The sequence below is a fragment of the Trematomus bernacchii genome, unplaced genomic scaffold (assembly GCF_902827165.1).
Source record: "Trematomus bernacchii unplaced genomic scaffold, fTreBer1.1, whole genome shotgun sequence".
Classification (NCBI taxonomy): domain Eukaryota; kingdom Metazoa; phylum Chordata; class Actinopteri; order Perciformes; family Nototheniidae; genus Trematomus; species Trematomus bernacchii.
This window is the reverse complement of record NW_022987689.1, coordinates 6,754,018-6,774,114: the sequence shown is the minus strand read 5'-3', so window position 1 is coordinate 6,774,114 and position 20,097 is coordinate 6,754,018. Positions and strand designations below refer to the sequence as shown.

Here is a 20,097-nt window from a genome sequence, read left to right as displayed (position 1 = left end):
ATTGCTCATTACATAAGTTGTTAGTTGTCTTTAAGCACGTCTACAGAACTCGATATGAAATGGTGTTATGTTCTCAACTTTAGATGCCAATTTCACTCTAAAGCTTTGCATCACAAGTCTGAATTCATGTCTCACTATTCAGGAACATATTACATATGAGAGTAAATCTAAGGGGGATGGATTATAAACGTTTTTAATATGTTTTTTAGTATAGTTACAATCATACAGAACAATTATAATAGAGTTGTATTTCAATAAATGGTGGATACAAATATGTTTTTGAATTGGATATTGGAAGGCCTGCTAATCATACATTCTTGGATTACTGGACTCTTTGCCATTTCCTCTCTTTTGATGTATGTGTGCAGTTAGTGTGCCACTGAATGGCGGCTGAGTTACAGGGTCACATGATTTATAGGCCATGTGTCCTTGAAGGGAGGCAGCATTGATCAGTAAAAGGAACATCTCTCATTTTTGTCTGAATGAGGAATAAAACAGTCAACCAAACCCCCCCTGGGACCAAAGATAAGACGACCACCAAATTACATTTAAATAAGATGACATAGCTTGTAGAAGACCATGTGACCCTTCCCTTCTGTCTCTTAGTGTGTGTTTTCCTCTTGATCATTTCAGCTTGACGCACTTCTCACTTCCTCCCCAGCCCACTGTCCTGAAACTGTGATGTTACTGAGGCTGCCTGCGGCTGAGATGGACGGTTGTAAGAGAGAAGGAGAAATCCGATAGAGAGAGAGAGATAGAGAGAGCAGATAGGAGAACGAGAGAGAGCAGAGAGATAGAGATACGAGCAGAGATCTCTATAGCCTATAGCATCCTCTCTCGCTCTCTCTCACTCTCGCTCTCTCTCTCTCTCTCTCTCTCTCTCTCTCTCTCCGCTCTCTCTCTCTCTCTCTCTCTCTCTCTCTCTCTCTCTCTCTCTCTGTATGTCTTGCTCTGTGACTCATTTATGGACTCAGAGCTTGGACCAAATGCTAATCCTGGCATTCAGATGTGAGCTGTGTTCTCTGGATGCTCCCGGGTGCAGAGGCGAAACAGAGAAGAAATGTAAGGGCAGGAGGGCAAACGATTGTATCCCTCTCTTCCTTTCCTTCTAGAGGTGCAACAATTAGTTGAAAAGTGGATGAGTTGATCAACTAAGAAATAATCCCCAACTATCATGATAATCGAATAACTGTTAAAATTATTTGTTTTTAGCGAAAATGGCAAAACAAATGCTGTTTTCGACTTCTAAAATTAGATTTTTCTCTGTTGTATATCATATTGAACCCTTTTAAGCCATGTGATTCACCTTGGACTTTGAAAAAACTGTGGTGGAAATGTTTTTATATATATTCTGATTTTATAGATTGAATTAATGATTGGGGAAAATAATCAGCAGATTAATTGATAATAAAAGTGTTTTTTAGTTGTGCCCTGTTCCATAGGTTCCTGGAATAGAGCTGAGTTTCCTCTGCACCTCCACACCTGAATATTACAACAATACCAAACTGCACCTGTCCTTATGAACTGCAGAATAAAGTTTGCTGACAAAAACCTGGGGGACGCAAATGGTTTAGCTTTTGAAAACGGAGCAAAATGGTCCAGTCCGGGAGGGAACTGGAAGGAGATGGATGGGAGGGGGCGTGGATACCATAAAGCAGCTGAATAAGCAAATTGCCCTCTGGAGGTAAACAGCCTGGGGGGTAGTGCGGGAGATGCTGATATGATTAATTGAAGTAGGACAGCCAGGGACACAGTAGAGGACCGGCACTGCAGAGGAAACCAGGTAGAGGACACTCCTCGGCCATATACAGGATGAAACTATATAGTCAGACTACATATCTGTTCACAAGTTGGTGTAGTATCTGCCTGCAGCCACTATCAGTACATTGCTTCCTCATTGAATTACAATGAAATGGATAGAGGGGGGAGAGTGTGTGTCAATAGAGCGGAAGAGAGAGAGGACATTATGTCACGTCAAGGTAAAACTACGCACACGCACTGCGGATGGCCTCACCCACATTTGTACCAGCAGCATGTAGCTCTGAGAGGGAACGGGTGTGAGCTGCTCCCAGGCTGCTAGAGGAGTGTCCTTGGACTGCCCTCCTCTCTGACGCACACACCCACCCACCCTTTCTCACTCACTCACACACACACACACACACACACACACACACACACACACACACACACACACACACACACACACACACACACACACACACACACTTGTCAATTTACTCCCTCCTTGATCAGACAAATACAAAATTAGGCTTGCATGTGTACGTACATGCTGCTAGGTACAGGGACAAATACACTTGCTTCTTTGTTCACTAACAAAATGCACCCACACACACACACACACACACACACACACACACACACACACAGAAATTGGTAAGCTCTTGGACTGAGCTCAGACATCTCATCAGGGATGCAGCAGAGCCCCTGTCTGCAGAGAGAGAGAGAGAGAGAGAGAGAGAGAGAGAGAGAGAGAGAGAGAGAGAGAGAGAGAGAGAGAGAGAGAGAGAGAGAGAGAGAGAGAGAGAGAGAGAGAGAGAGAGAGAGAGAGAGAGAGAGAGATCTCATCTGATGTGAAGTAGAACAAGGGTGGAGGGGTGCTAGTTGATTTACATGGGTGAGGTGTGTGTGTGTGTGTGTGTGTGTGTGTGTGTGTGTGTGTGTGTGTGTGGCAACCAATGGTAAGTTCACATCCAATACAGCATGGCAACCAAAAAACGACAATGAATAAAAGTCCACACACGGAGGTTAGTATGCCAATGCGCTCATCTTTTTATTGCACAACAATGTATCGTCTTTTTACGAACGCTTAAACGACATTGCCACTGACTGACAGACCAGCTTATTGAGAGAGACCAGGGTGTGGCTCTGTGTTCTCGGCCAACAGAGGTGGTGGACAAGACAGCCTTTTGGACGCAGGCCCAAATCAGCCCCCCCGCTCCCATCGCCACCAGCTGTGCATCTCAGTCTGAAAGGACTGGATGGCGACAAATATCGCCAGCATCACAAGTATCCCCCTGATCCTTTGAGATCGATTTGGAAGTGCTGCGGCCCGGGCTGGGGGCTGATTTGTCCCTGGACTGTAGACATCAACTTAGACAGAGCTTCTGAAATACTTAAAACTTTTTGTTAAGAGCAGAAGCAGAGCACAGCCTGAGACTGTTGCAGATTGGCCTCCAGAGAGAAAGAGAGACACGCGCTGTGTCAGATATCTGTGCTGTTGTCTACATGGTGCTGGTAAAGTGTGTATGGATGCCCACACTGAGCTGCTCGGGCAGGCTGTGGAATGCTACTAAGTCTAGGGACGTGCTGGAGTCTTTTCTAGGAGCATTACAGTGTTGTATTTTAGTGTGTCGTTACCATGTAACACTTTCCAGCTTGTGCTGGCGTCTCTCTCAGCTTCACATGGGTTTTAAACCCCTAAATGGCATCATATTCTCAAGTGGGACCAACATTATAGAAGGAAAGGCACAGGAACACACACGCACACACAAACTCAAGCACACAATACACAGAGTCCTGAAGCAGAGAGAAGGCTTAGGTAAGCTAAGTAGGCTACAGTAGCTACGACACAAAGGTTTAACTGTTAGACTAAATAAAATCATTGTACAGTAGTTGGTTCACAACAATGTCTAGGTAGAAGGTCCCACTAAGAATCGTACACAGAACTCTGCGTAGATAATAAAAATACAAGCATGCACTCTGCTGTCATCTGTCAAGTAACTCAACCCTGGAGTCGAGCTTGTGACTGCTGTGGCTCGTGAGCCAAATTCAGCCTTAGAGAGATCTTTTATTTTTTTAATGGCAAACCAGATCCATGTTCAACTAGCATATAGTTCAACGACCTGTGCAACACTATGGTTTGGGAAAGATGTTCCAGCATGTGTCCAGTTTTATTCCTGTATTTATATTGTGCAGTCATCTCCACAGTTTCATTTGTTCTTTTCTTTCTTGCGTTTAGCTCTGTGCACTAAGAAGGTCTTCTAAGCTAACGTCCAGACTGCCGATATTCACCAGAAGCCTGTCAGAGCTCACCCTCTCACTGTAGAAAATGTTTCTTATACAGCAGGTTGCGGTAAACACGACAATGTGTCCCACATCTGTGTGTATACCATATGTACAGAACATGAATGTACAGAGTACAGCGCGCATGGTGTTGGAAGGCTCAAACCAACAAAAATGTGCAATTTTGTGTTTCCCAAATCAGGGAAAATTATATATACTGACATTGTCATTTAAATTCAGGAATACTAGTCTGCATCTAATGTTTTTTTAGTTTTTTTTTTTTTTTTTACATATATTGCAAGTTGAAAATAAAAACAGATATTTGCATTTTTACAGGCACATACATACCACAAAAATAGACTATGTGGAAACTAGATATACTAGGCACAAGGTATATACAGTCCATGTGCATGGGGCACATTTGAAAAACAACAATAAAACCAAATGTACTGATAAATCAAATACAGTACAACAAAAAGAATACCCTGATTTGCTAACATATCAACACCGAGGCATTCAGTACCCTTAATATCTGGTACAGCAAGAATGAGAGGTTTGAAACTTAGATACTCTCAATAATTGTCAGTCAGTGTCAAACATGTATGAGGGATTTCAATCCCACTTCACAGCAAGGTCCAGTAGAAGAGCCATTAAAACAATCGCACTTTGAACCCCCCCGTCATCAGGCAGATACAGCGCTATATCACACACACACATTGACGGTGGCTGGAAGCAGACTGACTGAACACACTTGTGACACAGACACAAAACAGATAACTGACAGAAGTATGTGCTTGGCCCGGGCTGTATCAGCCTCATGGCTGCGGGTTGAAACTGAGTGGTACTGATCAAAGTGAGTCTGGGATGCCGTCCTTTGAGTGGGAGTGAATTACACACTACAGTATCTTACTGGATGGACGCAATGAAACAGAGACGGTGCCTGATATTGCCTGAAACATTAGCTCTTTAACTCTCCTCCCATCTTGCTCTCACTGACTGTGGACTCATTCATATCATATCAGCACAGTCCTGATAGCAGCTTAATAGGGCAAACTCTGGTATTAGCACAAAGGAACAGGGAAGAGGACCAATTGATTGCACTGGAACAGTATTGAAGCACACAACAGCTATTGACTCAAATGGACGCGATTCATTCACAATCTTATTGGCATTTTGGCATGAACCTTTCCCATAGGAAAAAATAAATACACAGTTCCCGCTTTGCTGATGGATTCAGCACTGTGACCCAAGAATGGCAATGAACCAGGTTTAGTGCATGTTACTGATCAAATAGAAAGTGGAAATGTGGATACTCCACAGTGACAATGATCCAGGGTTTACAAGCAATATTATAAAGCCCTTGGATAAAAACAATCACTTACAGCTTGTCTAAAGATTTAAATAGCTCTCAAGGGATCAAACTAAACGGCAGCGAGTTTTGTTAATGACAATCGGTCTCCATTCAATAGACCCGTGTGTTTCTCCGCCAATCAAAATTCAAGGGGAATCTTTCGGCACGGTTAAATCAACAAGTTGATTATGGGAGGATAGACAAGTCTACATAAATCAATAGACAGCCATGCTGCGGCGATCAATACATCCCTCTGGAAAGGTAGCTAACCTGAGTGAAATGTCCATTGCATTGATTTCACAGTTTGGCTAGGGGTCGATGCTCGGAGCTGAAAAAGTTGAACACAATGTTTGTTTAGCACATTGATACAGCTGCCTGTTTTCTTTCCCAATTAGATTCACTTTTCGTCCTTTACAGTTTAACCAGATAATGGGTCCCGGGGAAGTAATGCACCCGTTTAAAAAGAATAGAGCAATCGATTTTCATTTTGATTACAAGGTTGAAGTGCAACAGCAGGTGCTTAACTGAATGTCCTCAGTGCTCGTTTTGGACCGAGGAGTTCAAAGTGGTTACAACTCGCTCTCGTTCACGTCCACCTCAATAAATAAAGAGAAATTGATATTCTTATGGTAGATGTGGGGATTGGATTGGGTGTGTGAGGGGGGGGGTAACATACAGGTTAAATACAACAACTTTCTACCCAGAGAAGCATCATCAAACCCAAAAAAGATTGCAAAGACACTCAGCAGCACATACAGCGATGCCCACAACCCCTTTGCATCATAAAAGCCTCTTTAGATGTCTTTCCCTTTATTTACATGGCAGTTTATATCTGATTAGCTGTCTTCCTTCTCTTATGGCATACATTCAGCAAGAGAAGGCTTTTAGGTTCAACAGGATCAGAATATTTAGAACAAATAAAACCAAGCCTCAACGCAATCCTGTAATTTGAACAATAGGTTTGTTTAAGATCGAATATTGTTGTGACATTCGTGGGGGTTTCGGCTGATATGGGGCACATAGAGACTTTGATATGGAGCAAAGAGTTTTTACAAGTGAGGCGTTTATGCCCCATATTGCCCACCCCCAGTCATTTTACAATTTAATATCTTCAAATGAGATTAAAGTGACATTTTTGAGGATCTGATTTGCTGAACTCAAAGCGAGGATTCCTCCTGTGACTCTAAACCAGTTTTGGGCAGTTTGTCCCGTCTATACAAAAATGAAACTGCACGTCCTCTCATTCCCTTCAAACATTTTTGGTTAAGGTAACAACATGGTCACTGGATTACAATACTTCAAGTGAAGCCACAATAGCTGCTGGATTCTTTAAGAGTTCACATTAAAAAGAAAACAAAGGAAATTGTTCCTGTACAGCATATGTATAGATATTTATATTCATATATATTTATATATAGGCGGGGTAGAGTATTGCAGAATTATATTGCATGTGTTAATCAATAAACCTAGACAAAAACAAGCAAGTATACAGTATGGGTTGTTCACAAATGTTACCTTCGATAAAGCTCAGATTATTTAACCACCTTTGCATTCAGGGTTACAATCAGTGCGCTGACCAAACAGCTGACCGCCTCCCAGATGTTTCATGGAAATAGGTCAGTGCCACCGTCAGCATGTCAAACCAATTGCGCTTGACAAAGTGTAGTGTGTGAGTCCATTCTCTGAAAATAGAACCAAAACGTACCAACAAACTCACGCGCACAAACTTACACCCACAGATATACATACACACAAACCAAATATATGGCTTCTAACGTTGAATCAAGGCAGTTAAATAAATGGCATTTCTTCTATGTTCCTTTTTTAGTTGATACAGACACAACCAGACTTTGTGTTCAAGCTCAACTTTGGTTTGGGTAGATACAATGAATATAATATCCCTCCTTACTTTTTTCAACAACTATTTACACATCGATGTAAGATCGACCAGCGGTCTAAAACACTATTTTCACTACAATTTTAAACAATATGAAGAGCAATGTGTTCTTTTGCTACGACAGCTTATACAGAAAAATTACACTCAAAACACTTTTGAACGCTTAAAATGTCATTGTCATTTGACTTCAAGTCCCTGATTTTCATTTTTAAGTCCAGCTCCTGCTAGATTGCATTGCATGGATTCTACACAGTATGCAATAGTTACATGAATCATACTTTTCTTCATATCTTTACAGTAAAGACAGCGATATACAGTAGGTGTTTGGAAGCAGAGTGTAAGGGGTGATACTAAGACTAAAGGTGCTGGCACAGTAATCTAGACCAGTTCCACCTTAAGTTATACTAGTTTAATTGTATAGACTCCTCCTAGCCAAAGTGTCTCAAGGCTTTGAGTTGCTCTTTTCCTTCTGCTGACGCCAGCACACAGTGCATCCTGGTCGAATGACGGCTGGCGCTGGCGCTAGCTGAGTGGTCATTCAGCAGGCTGACAGATCAGCTGGACTGACCTAAAACAAACAGATTCTCCTACAAAAAAGGCCTCTTTCCTGAACCCTACCAGGGTCACAAGTTGGAAGACAGCCGGGATCTGGCAGAGTCTAGCTCTGGAAGGCTGACAATTGAATCTTTCTTAGGAACTCCAGAGTCTGGAGGTCCTGATCCAGCAGCTGCTGCTACTGCCCCCATTCCAGCAGGTCCACCAGGAGGGGCTGTGGAGGCAAACGCCACCCTCGGTTGAGCTGCTGCCGACCTTCCTACCCCTGAGGGCCCTGGCAGGTTGGGGTTAGGGGCCTGAGGGGGACCAATGGAGTTGTTAGAGGTGCGGGTGGACTGTGGAGGGCTGGGGACTGCAGAGGCAGCTGGTGATGTCTTCTCCTGGGGGAGTGAGAGCTGGGAGGCAGACCTGGCCCGGGTATCCTGGCTCAAGCTACTTGCATGAAGGGAATGGGTGCTCTTGTGTGAGGCAGGCCTCTGCTGGATATGAGTGGGGCTGGGTGCATGGTGCTGTACCAGGGACAACTGGGAGCCAGAGGGTCCCGCACTCGCCATGTACTGGAAAGTCCGTCCTGAAGCTGCGAGCGGGCTTTGGACAGGCGGGCTGGAGATGGCAGATCCAAACGCCCCTCCGAGCGTCTGAGGGGGTTGAGATTGAAGAGGGGACATGGCGACTGGGCTGGCCAGGCTCTGCATCACATGAAACCTCCGCACCATGCGAGGAGACAGCAGAGTTGATGGACCCACCAGGGGACTCGCCATCTGAGGACAAAAGCTCATGGCCACAGCCTGCTGGAGAGTGGCGATGGCAGAGCCTGACTGAGGCTGGCCGGGGGGGGCAAAGATGGAGGGAGTCATGGACATGGCCCGCGGCCGCTGCAGGTCCACGCGCTTCACCATCTCACGGTCGTACTTGATGATTTCCTGGATCATCTCGTTCTCCTGGTTGTTCAAGGCACCAGCGTTGAGATCATGCTGAACCTTGTGCAGCAGGGTGGAGTTATTTTTACCTTCAGACAAAAATAAATTGATAGGTTTATTACAGAGCTGCATACAGACAGGCCAGAGAGGACAAAAAGCAGAACACATAATAAATATATATGGAAAGAAATAATTTGGAAAGGGAAACAGAATGAGTTAGATTTAGCGTGTGATGTCCTTCACACCAGGTACATCCTCTAGCAGAACAGCCCTGAGGATAATGGATGTGTCACCCCACACCCAATCTAATGTTACAGTGTCCCATGTCGTTCTGAAGGAACAGCACGACTCGTTTTACTTCCTATTTTAACATTAATATTCTAAAAAACACATCTTTAGAACAATATTATTCTGTTCTCTGTACACAGGGTTCATTTTAGCATTTGCATTTGATCAAATAGAGCCATGTGCAGAGATTCAAAAATAATGCAATACAGATGTTACATGATTTCGTTCTAGTGAGATGGTTGACTGCATCGATGTGCCCATATGTCGGCCTCTAATATCACGTATGCATGCCCTGGAAGCGTGCCCTTTTTACCTATTCGGTCTAGACGGTCAATGGCAACAGTCTCAAAGGCGCGTCTCATCATGGGATATTCTTCCAGCACCTCATTGAAGTGGTCCACAGACAGTGAGTAGAGTCGACAGTAAGTCTCTGCTCGCACACTGGCTGTTCGCCGACCTCTCGTCAATAAACAGATCTCTGAAAGCAGGAAGGAGAAAATGCATCAGTTTTAAAAAAAGAAGCTCAAAATGGCACATCCAGAAAAAAACGATGCCACAAACTGTGTCCTACCTCCAAAGTAAGAGCCATCAGAGAGTTTCATTGCCAGGGTGCCCTTAGTGATGACGCTGCAGACTCCGTGCTGAATGAAGTACATCTTTTTCCCAATGGTGCCTTCCCTTATTATGTAATCATGCGGCTGGAATACCTCAAAACGCAACTTGGTCAACATGGCCGTCACAAAGTAGGGCTCTGCGTTGGCAAATAGCGGCATTGTCGCCACCAGCTTGCGACAGTTGAAGTTAACAATTTCCTAAGAAAAGACATTGTTTTGGTGAGTAACGTCTGTCAAATGTTTGACTGATGCGCCACACAGCTTCCCTCCGCATGCAGGAATTCAGGGAAGTCAGGGATTTGAGTTTAAATACGGTAACGACAACTAAAGGCTAGCAACAAGTACTATTTTCTAAATCAACGAGATCATAGTGCAAACTATGACTAATCTTAGGTTTCTCAAATAATCTTATAGTACAACATATCATGTGTAAAATTTGCAAAAAGTTTTGTCTTACCTCTCTGAGGGGCTCACTGAGTTCTCCCAAAATGCTATCCTCATCAAACATCTTGCCCTGGTATCTGTGCTCGTAGTAGTCATGGATTTTCTGTCGGAAGTCGGACGGCAGCTTATGGAAGGACATGTACTGCTCCACTTGTTTGTACTGAGGCAGACAGAGAAAATATTATGTTAATGCAGTACACATAATAACTCTTTCTTACACTGTAACAATGTTTGAATGTATTGTCCCTTTTGAAGAGTACATCTGGAGATATTCTGTGTTTTTCTTCATTTGGTAAAAACTTTATGAAGAGGATCTAAAAACCAAAATGCATTGATCCCTGTCTGTGTTGTCAAAGCCTGATATATTCGTCTGTGCCAAAAGGCTCCTTTGTTGTCCCAAAAAATATTAAAAACAGATCAATGAGCCACACTGTTGCTTTGGGTGACATGTTCTTTTATTATGATGAAAATGGGCACTGGAGTGCTTTTCTAGTTAATCCCACAGCTAGCATCCTGCTGTTGCTAGATACTCACTGCAAACAAATTAGTATATCTTTATAGCTGAAATATAGCACTATCTAATGCATTAGTTCAGTATGAACCACAGTGCCAAGCTTCATTGATAACTATTCAGCATTTTATAGAAAAAGGAAATGATATATTTGCTAAAATGATAGACATTGTAAGGATAAATGGATCAGATATTGTGCACAGCATATTTACACACTTCTGTACGCCGAAAAGCAAGTATGCAGAGATCTTTCAAATATGTTTGTAAGCATCCAGCAACATATATTTTGTGCCATATGACATTTAGGAAGCTGTTACACATTTGTTTTGTGGGGTTCACTGATTTCTACACTTAGAGTTGGCAGTCCAATGCAACAGCCTGGCAGTAAATCTCACGCTCATGACAGTCATAATGTTCATTTTATATTGCAAATGTGTAATCGAAGTCCCAGATTCAGATATATGGACGGTTTGGAGGCTGTAGCTCATAGTGCTGTTGGAATTTATAACATTATCCTCAGAGATTTGCTCGTATTTTATTTTTGGGTAAACAAAATATTACAGTATAAACACCTCTCAGTAGAACGCAATAAAATTCAACAGCACCACAAACTACAGCTTCCAAAAAGGATTGCAGCTTACCAAGGAAAATCAACAAGGGATCTCTCCGGGGATAATGCAACAGCAGTTTACCCATATGTCTTCCGGTGGGTCAACAAACAGAAAACAAACAACAGGAAACAAAACAAGCACTTGCCCTTCAGCTTTCAACTGAAATGAACACACTTGCCCTTTAATCAATGCTACCTAGAAGCTGATCAATGTCAGATCAATCGAAATTGAAGGGGTCCAACAAGGCAACACAAACAATCAGCTCCTATTGTTGAGATATGCTGATCACAATCCATCCAGAGAGACTAAGAAACCAGCTTTTCCTGTGGAGAGGGGAGTGATGGATGCGGCGATGAACAGAACAGACAGTTAACTTTTAACAGAACAAATATTTATCCTTGTAATCAGACTGTGCGCATTTCAACCAAGCTCAAGTGGAATGGTGCATAAGAGACACCGATTCATCCTGCACCTATAATGTAAAAAAAAACATTGACACAGTTTTGAGAGATGCAGTGAATGCACAGCAGGCAGGCACGTGCTGTGAGACAGCTGGCATCTCCTGACAATGTGTTCAACAGGTTTGTTTTAGAGTAGTGAGACCGCCCCACAACTGGAGGGTCCCAGGTTCACTTCTGGTGATCAGCTGTCCCGTCCGATCCCGCGAGGAAAACTGTGAGGTCCACCTGCTCACCCACCGAGAGCTCTGAATCCTCTACAGACTCAGATACATGCCTTGCTTGTACAGACTGGCTCTCTGTTTCCAAAAGAGAGAAATATTTGGATAACAAAGATTTTGAGTGGTTCATAACTGAATACTCGTGTACACAGAATAATCCTGTAGCACAAGGCAATTCAATTCCATCTTTCATGACAGCAGTACACTACCCTGCTCCACTACACAGCTAAAAAGCACCTAACTATACGTAATAACAGCTGATATTGTCTTTACATAAATAAATAAAAACTAAACAGACCTGTCCTTGTCTTTATCATTTCATATCATTAGGGTCCCATTAGCAACAGCAACTAAATGATCACAACTGCAGAATTTTGAATTGATTCTACTTCAGTATTTGGCTAAATATACTTATATTCCACAACTGAGAATTTATTTACAGTTTTTACAGTGCAGTCAGGAAAGTATTACATTTTGTATCACCGTTTTATGTAATATGAAACACTACATCTGGGTTAAAAGTGCCGATTCAGTTTTACCTTGAGCGTGATAACATCCATATCAGATGAACCGCGTAGGAGTGCTAATGTTTAATTTATGTACAGCCATTCCATTTAGAGAGACTGAAAGTAACAAGTTAACATAGACGTGAATCAGGACTTCATATTTCATATTTGGCTGAAAATCCGTCAATGGCTGGCTGAACTTTATGACCTGAAGACATCGGCAGACACACTTGGCATCCTCCCCGGTGAGCCAAGTGTGTACTCCTCAGTTCTTGCTCATTTCAGGAGCTTTTTAAACTCAGTGTGGTTTTCAGCACAGAAACACATACCCGTCTGGAGTGAAGTTTGTTCAGTCATATTATCCTGTCAATATAAAAGGATGCAAGTCCAACATTGCACACTGTCTATGGATGTTAACAGTGAACACAAACTGTTAACCCCATCAACACCAAGGTCTTGAAACATTTACAGTTCAGGATGATTCTTATATCTGTGATAACTTTGGAGATCTCCTGACTTTTCATATTGTCTAATACTTGTTTTATGACCAAGTTCCAATCAGCTTAAGATGAGTTTTATCCACGTAAAGTTACAATTATTACTGTAAAAGCTCTAACGCTGATTTCTCCAATATTTAACAGTAGGTGGTAAATTCATAAAGACTGGGTGTCTATATTCTATTTCAAATCCAATGTGCTAGATTACAGAACAAATACTTTCTGAACTGTATGTAGGTTTGAAGCTACCACATGCTGTTCCTGCAGAGGGGGGGGTCGGTATGCAGTGACCCCACAATGCGAGGAAACAAAAGTATTGTCAGTCTGCCCAGAAGAAGCTAAGCGTGTTTCTCCCACGCTGCTTCCTTCTGCCATATAACATAAACATAAATAAACCGAACATTTGAATTATTCAGCAATTAAGCTAAAGTCTCCCGGGCAGAGGGGGGGGGGGGGGGCAGCTGCACAGCTCCATGATGGAGTTACACAACACACGTCTCACCTGCATGAGTGACTCTGCTTCCTGACATCTGCAGATGGAGAGCGGCCTGAAGAAATGACCCAGTGTCACAACTCCTTACCCGACGTTCCAAAGCTAACACTGCAGCTGCTGAGGCTTTCATAAGGTGGAAGTGCTGATTGTGAACAAAGTGTAGGTGTTGGGGCGGTCTGGCAGCGAGGGAAAACCTCACACTCCCCGCAGAGATGCAGCCGCCGAGCAGCTGTGGTTGGACTGTGACTCGGCCATGTCTGAAGTAATGAGGCAGCAAAAGCCTATCTGGTTGATCTTGGATGGTGGCATTTAATGACTTGACTTTAAGAGCAATGACACAGTGCGGCGTATCGATCATCACCAAGCCAACCTGAAAACCCTCCAGTGTCACAGAGGAGAGAGGGCGTCACAGCACCTGCAGGGAGCTGACGAGCACCCAAAGGAGAGAGGAAATGACATCTATTTTCTGTTTCACATTGATGACAATGTATGCGGCATAAACGCTCCACTGACATTTTGTCATCTAAAATGCTGCTTATGGGAACCTTTGGAGAAATGTATGGAGAGTTTGTCATTGACTGATTATATATTTCCACTTATAAGCCCATTAAGTACTTACCCATGAGCTTCCATCTTTTAATGATATCCCACTCATTCTCCCTATTTCCTTTTGTTAAAGTTCCTTTCCTTTTGCCTTATTTCCTGTCCTTTCTCATCATCAATTTTATTTCATTTCATGTACCTTCCTTTCCTTATGTTTAGTTCTCTTTCCTATCCTTTCTCTTTCTTTTTTGTTTAGCTTCCTTACTCTTCCCATCCTCCTATTTCCTTTCCTACAACCTCTCCCCATTGGAAATTCTAATTCTAGGTTCATCCCAAACGGCCATGTGGATGTATAATTCATTCACTTAATTCCCTGCTAAATCGGCTCATTATATTATACAGCACATTCACCAAAGAGAAGAACATCAGATAGTGGTAAGTCAGAGCTTGCCTTGTTCTTCTTAAATTGGGAGATGTGTACACAGAGAGGAACAACACACTGTGGGGTCTCACACAGTACAAAGTCGTATTAAATGAAATGAGGCTTCTGAAGAAACTCTGATATTCCTATAATTCAGTTAAAGGCAGGGACGACTAAAGTAGACTGACTGATAAGGCTTTGTTCATCAGACACACTTTCTACTAGTGAATATCATGAGCCAGGACTAGGGGGGGCTGCTTTTTGTTGTTGACGTTGGCGGAGGAATTTCTTTGGCCACAATCTCTGCAAAGTCAGGCTGGTTCTGGATAATTGGAGCGATCAGTGACATGCAATCTGGCTTAAAGAAGACATATCACTGTTGTTGATGGTGGCAGCGGCACGCATAGGGAGCGGAGGAGGAGGGGGAGCAGGTAGAAAACAATCTTGTACACAGTATTGTGCCACATCATGGCAGAGAACTCAGACTAATGTCTGCCCTCTGTCTTCCTTACTAAGATTAGTCTCTCTACGACTACAAGAGAGGAGCGCTGATTCAATGTGAAACCCCTGTGAAGCCACTAAGACATGATTATCGATGCGCAAGGTGTATCTGCGCAGCATTATATAACTAGTCTACTGTCTGCTGCATATCTTAAGGCATACTGTTTGATGTAAAGGGGAGGAATGTATGCCAATAAGACTTTTTAAAAGGGTATTTTAACACTTCCTTGATAACTGGAAGTGATGTCACTGTGTGATTTCAGTTATATATACATCCCAGAAAGAAAGAAATAGGGGGAAAATGGATCAAGTGACTGAGAAACTCCCTGCACAGTGCACACCTACATCGGACTTCCAACGTATTCTGGCTTATTAGACCAAACAGATATCAATGACAATTTAAGGGATATTCTCACATTCTTACACCATAAGTACAAGTAACCGTGTCTAAAAAATCACTAACGTCAGCCTCCGAGTTGACATTGACAGTGACACTTGGGGAAAAGAACTAAAGAAGTGTCAACATACTGCTAACAAAATAGCCGCCTGCAGAAACACTAACCTTGGGTGTTGCATCTCAAAAGAAAATCCAATATTAAAACCAATATAATGCAATTAGCTGATAAAACTAGTGTTGTTTCATCTTGTGAAAAGGCTAATGGCTAATGAAGTGAAAACACCTGTGTGTGTGTGTGTGTGTGTGTGTGTGTGTGTGTGTGTGTGTGTGCGTGCGTGCGTGCGTGCGTGCATGCGTGCGTGCGTGCGTGTGTGTGCGCTCGTGCGTGCGTGCGTCCGTGTGTGCGTACACCATGAAGTGTGAAGGGCTTTTAATGCTGCATTATCTAGTGACATCACACCATGTTACATAAAACCTGATAATGTCAGAATCACAAAGTCAAAATCACAAAATACATTGCACCAAAGTGTTTGCATTCTCTTAACAAGCAGCTGCGAGGGTCAGACGTAACATTAATTTTACAAGAACAGTGATGATCGGAAACACCAGGCCAGATTTGTCGTTGCATTGTTTCCAAAGGTGCATTAAAGGTGGCACAAGTGAGGCTGCTTCTTCTATTGTCTATGTTCCCTTATGCTGTGTCAGTGTTCACTGTTATATGTATAAATAACAAAAAGGTCTCTGAACCAAAGCCACCAAGCCAAATTCTGCCTAAATATAACCAGCATGCATTGTGAGTCTGACATTACTGCCGGGTTGAAATGGAAACCTACACACAACGCTAGCTCGATCCTCACTGGGGCTCTAACAGACTGCCAGCAGACTTGTTTTGCTAACACTCTCCAAATGATAAAAATGTCACTCACAGTCCTATCCGGAGGCGTGGCAAATTCACCCGGCAGCATCGGCATCATCCTCCCCGGCATGGCTGGCACTTTGCAAGTTTTTTCTTATTTATTTAAATAAACACATCTTCTGCTGAACTGCTAATCCTCACAGAGCAGGAAGTGAAATAGAAAATCCGACAACTGGTCAGAAAGAGGGTTCTGGATTTTCTTTGGGTTGAGGGTGCATTAGAAGTATAAATGAATCCGAACAGACCAGACAGCATTATAAACTAATGTCCTTACGTAAAAGCATTTATGTTTCTTACTTCTTAAATTATCCTCAAACTGAATACAATTACAGGACGTTTGAGGATTATACACACTTATACAACTCATCACAGCTCTCAGACATGAGACCTAGTGCTTGTAGTGCAAATGTAACTCTGTATTTAAAACCAGATTATTGGTTTTCTTGCACAGGATGCTCATTTACTGTCATTTACTGTGGGAGCAACCATTTCTCACAGACCACACGCTATGGATTTCTCTCAGGCCTTTTAACCCCCATCATCCAGGACACACAGGAAAGCAACAGTAAGCTCTCAACTTGCCGATTTGTTGTTTTCTAAAGCAGTTATTGGAAATGATTTATACCCAAGTGGCCAACCGCATGCATGAAAAAAACCCATGGGAAGTTCCTTACAGCGCTAACCAGACGAAACGCAGACATAACACTAAACGACGAGATGTCGGCAGTGTTCAAATATCTCGCAGTGCACCAGGACTTGTGTCGACAACAAGGCCCTGCCATCTCCCACAGGTTTCCCCTCCCCCCCTCCCTTTGCTCCCTGTAGCAGACAGTTAGCAGTAGCACTGCACCTCTCAAGGACACCACCACCAGAGAGGATAAAGGGAGGGGGGGGGGGGGAGAAAGAGAGAGCAGAGAGAGGAGGGATACAGATAAGAGGGAGAGCAGAAAGCAGGCGGAGATATTTAATAAAGGTTGAGCGGAAGAAAAGAAGGGAGAGATAATGCAGAGAGGGATGGTCGAAGATGCATACCGGTTGATACAGAGTGCAGGTACCAGTGAGTGAGTGATCAGGAAGAAGGAAGATGGAGAGAGACCGAAAGAGAGGCAGCCATGGTTGCTTACGTCACCTTCAGGATGACATTGGCAGGACACACAGGTCTGCTGCCTCATCAATTCTACTGCTGTCCAAGGGGACATCATATCACAGACACACTCTCTCCCTATGTCTCGTTCTCTCTCACACATCAGACCCCCCCTCCACACACAAACGCCCAGCCCCTGACGACGTGGCTCTACCTGGCCGAACACACCCGCAGCCTCTGATTGGCTGCTGAAAGCCAGTAACACTCCCCCTGGGGGCGAGACTCTGCTTGGAAACAGGGAGGCTGTGCCGCTACACCACAGGCTGCAGCACTGCTCCAATCCCATCCTGGTTCAAAAGATGACCAATAGGCAAACACAAAGACCAGCTAATTACAATATACATTAATGGTTAAACAGTATCTGATAGAGGTCATAACCCAAAGGAAAGTCACCTGATGTTGCACTGTGCTGGCCCTCCACAATACATCTTCAAAATCCTTCCACTAATGTCCCTGCATTTAAAAAAATAGCAGTACCTTGGTTTTGATCACCTGAGATTATATTTTTATCGACCACAGAGGAACTGACCAGCCAGTCGGTCATCAGTACAAAACTCCTGCTGCGCAGCAACATGTGGTTGAAAGTGATTCAACTTTTCCCCCCGAGACAGATACCCAAACTTAACGTATCAGCATCATTACTTACCCGCTACCAGTGATCTTCTATTCACAAATATACCTGTAAAATTACCTTTAAAGGTCCCATGTCATGGCCATTTCTACTGATCATAATTCCATTGTTGAGGTATACTAAAATAGATTTATATTGTGCAATTTTCCATACAGCATCTCTGTAAAGTATGTGTATTCACTCTCTGTCCTAAACGGCTTGTTGGAGCTCCTGCCCCCCCCCTCCCTATGAGCCCCGTCTGCGAGACAGCGAGACACAGCTAAACCCAGCCCGAACACACACCCGCAGCCTGGCTGGGAGTTTGTGTGTGTGCTCACACACCGACTCACAGCCTCGCCGCGTCCCGCCGTCTCAGGGAGGAGAAATCGGCGGAGCTGCAGCTGAGAAAAGATTGAGTGTGTGTGTGTGTGTGTGTGAGGAAGTCCGCGGATTGGCCCATTTGGACCAATCCACGGACTTAACGTAACGGCTCCGCGGACGTAACGTAACGGCTCCACGGATTACCCAATACCCAATACCCAATGCCCATACCCAAATGGACCAATGGGTCCATTTGGGTATGGGCACGTCACAGAACCCAGGAAGCAAACAATGGAAAATGAGAAATCTCCAACGAGGTGTTCTGGGGCAGCATAGACAGGTCTTTTCTGTGTTAGAGTTTTACTCGCTACAGGGTGTACTTTGAGGGTTTGTGACTCTGCAGACCGTTTACATGCATAAAAAGCTACATAACACACAAGGGGACGGGTAATAACCGGAAAAGCATGACATGGGCCCTTTAAGGTAAGGTGAGGCAGCAACAACACATCAGTTCTTAACTATGTGAGATATTCACCTTCTAGGCTTGTGAAGGTCATCGTTAATAAGATATAACTTCAACCTCATATTCTAAACCTCTTGCATTCAACCAGGTATGTTCAAAATGTAATGATATTTTTTTCATTCTCACAACTCTCAAAAGACCTACTGTATAACCTTAAATAGCAGAGCACTCCATACCCTATCTCGCATTGTTAACCAAAAAATAAAAAGGTGTGTGTCTTCCCCTTTGATTTGGACCCCTTTACAATTGAATGGGTTCTTCTATGGCGGATGCAAAACCCCCCAACTAAGTTTCAAGAAAATCAGATCGGTATTTTATTTCATTTTTGCTGCAGATAGACGAAAAATGAAAGAAGTGCTTCATAATCTGGCAGCGCTGGTGTTTTGGCTGCCGGATTTGGCATCCCCTCTGTAACTTTTGCCAGGATGGTCATCATCTCACCAAAATCACACTGGTGTTAGTTATTCCCTGTAGTTCAATTGAAGAGCCTTTAAAAGGTGCTGGGCCCTGTCTCCAGTCTTCATGCTAAGCTAAGTTAGCCTTCTGGTGACGAAAGCTTCATTTTTAATGAATGGCACCAATTCTCTTATCTAGGTCTCAGCTAGAAATCAAATAATTCTCAACATGTCAAACTTTTCCTTTGATAAGAAATAAAAGTGGAACACCGGAGGTTAAGCGGGTGATAGGAAATATGTGAGAACTTGGGACGGATGGAGGTGATTTAATGAAGCTGCTCACCTTTTCCTGGTACTGCCGCCTGGAGGAGTCCAGGGACTGGATAAGAGCTGTTGCATGGCCAATGAAAACAGCATAGCAAGTAGCTCCTACAATCATACTCAGCATGGTGAGCCAGATATCTGAGAGACTCTCCGGGGCCTGCCGGCCATAACCGATGCACAGCATGTGGCTCATTGCCTTGAACACAGCGAAGGAATACAGCTCTGACCAGGTATCATTCTGTGGAGAGAGAGAAAAGGTTGATAAGCAAACAATTAAAGACATCAATGTAACATAAAAAGGCATGTTTTGGGGGAGAGCGGTGGCAGAGTAGGCCACCAGAAAAAAGTTAGGGACAGCAGGGTCGTGGAATAGCTCTTATTCAAACGAAAACCCCAGGGACAGAGAAGCGTTAGAAAGAAAGAGGGAGGAAGTAAAAACGACATCAGGGGAATCCTTCGAGGCCTAATCAGTAAAGTAGAGTCGGTTCGGAAATTATTTCCTCAGAGAGGAGTGATAATGAGAGGTCATTAAGTATGCCCTTTCAGAGCTGTGAGAGTAGGAATCTACTCCAGGCAGCCGCCACCAGGCAGCTTGTGGTGAGAATAATGAAGG

At 43.5% G+C, this 20,097-nt stretch overlaps 1 protein-coding gene across 1 annotated transcript in view; it reads right to left on the bottom strand.

The window, feature by feature from the left end:
- Positions 1-2,770: 2,770 nt before the first annotated feature.
- Positions 2,771-20,097, bottom strand: part of LOC117488644 (potassium/sodium hyperpolarization-activated cyclic nucleotide-gated channel 2-like) — a 31,507-nt gene continuing 14,180 nt past the window's right edge. The window contains exons 4-8 of the mRNA XM_034137656.1: positions 19,504-19,722; positions 10,106-10,252; positions 9,606-9,846; positions 9,348-9,512; positions 2,771-8,835 (exon numbers count right to left, since the gene is read on the bottom strand). Of these exons, the coding sequence (XP_033993547.1) occupies positions 7,895-8,835; positions 9,348-9,512; positions 9,606-9,846; positions 10,106-10,252; positions 19,504-19,722 (1,713 nt within the window). The 3' untranslated portion in view covers positions 2,771-7,894. The remainder of the gene's footprint in view (positions 8,836-9,347; positions 9,513-9,605; positions 9,847-10,105; positions 10,253-19,503; positions 19,723-20,097) is intronic.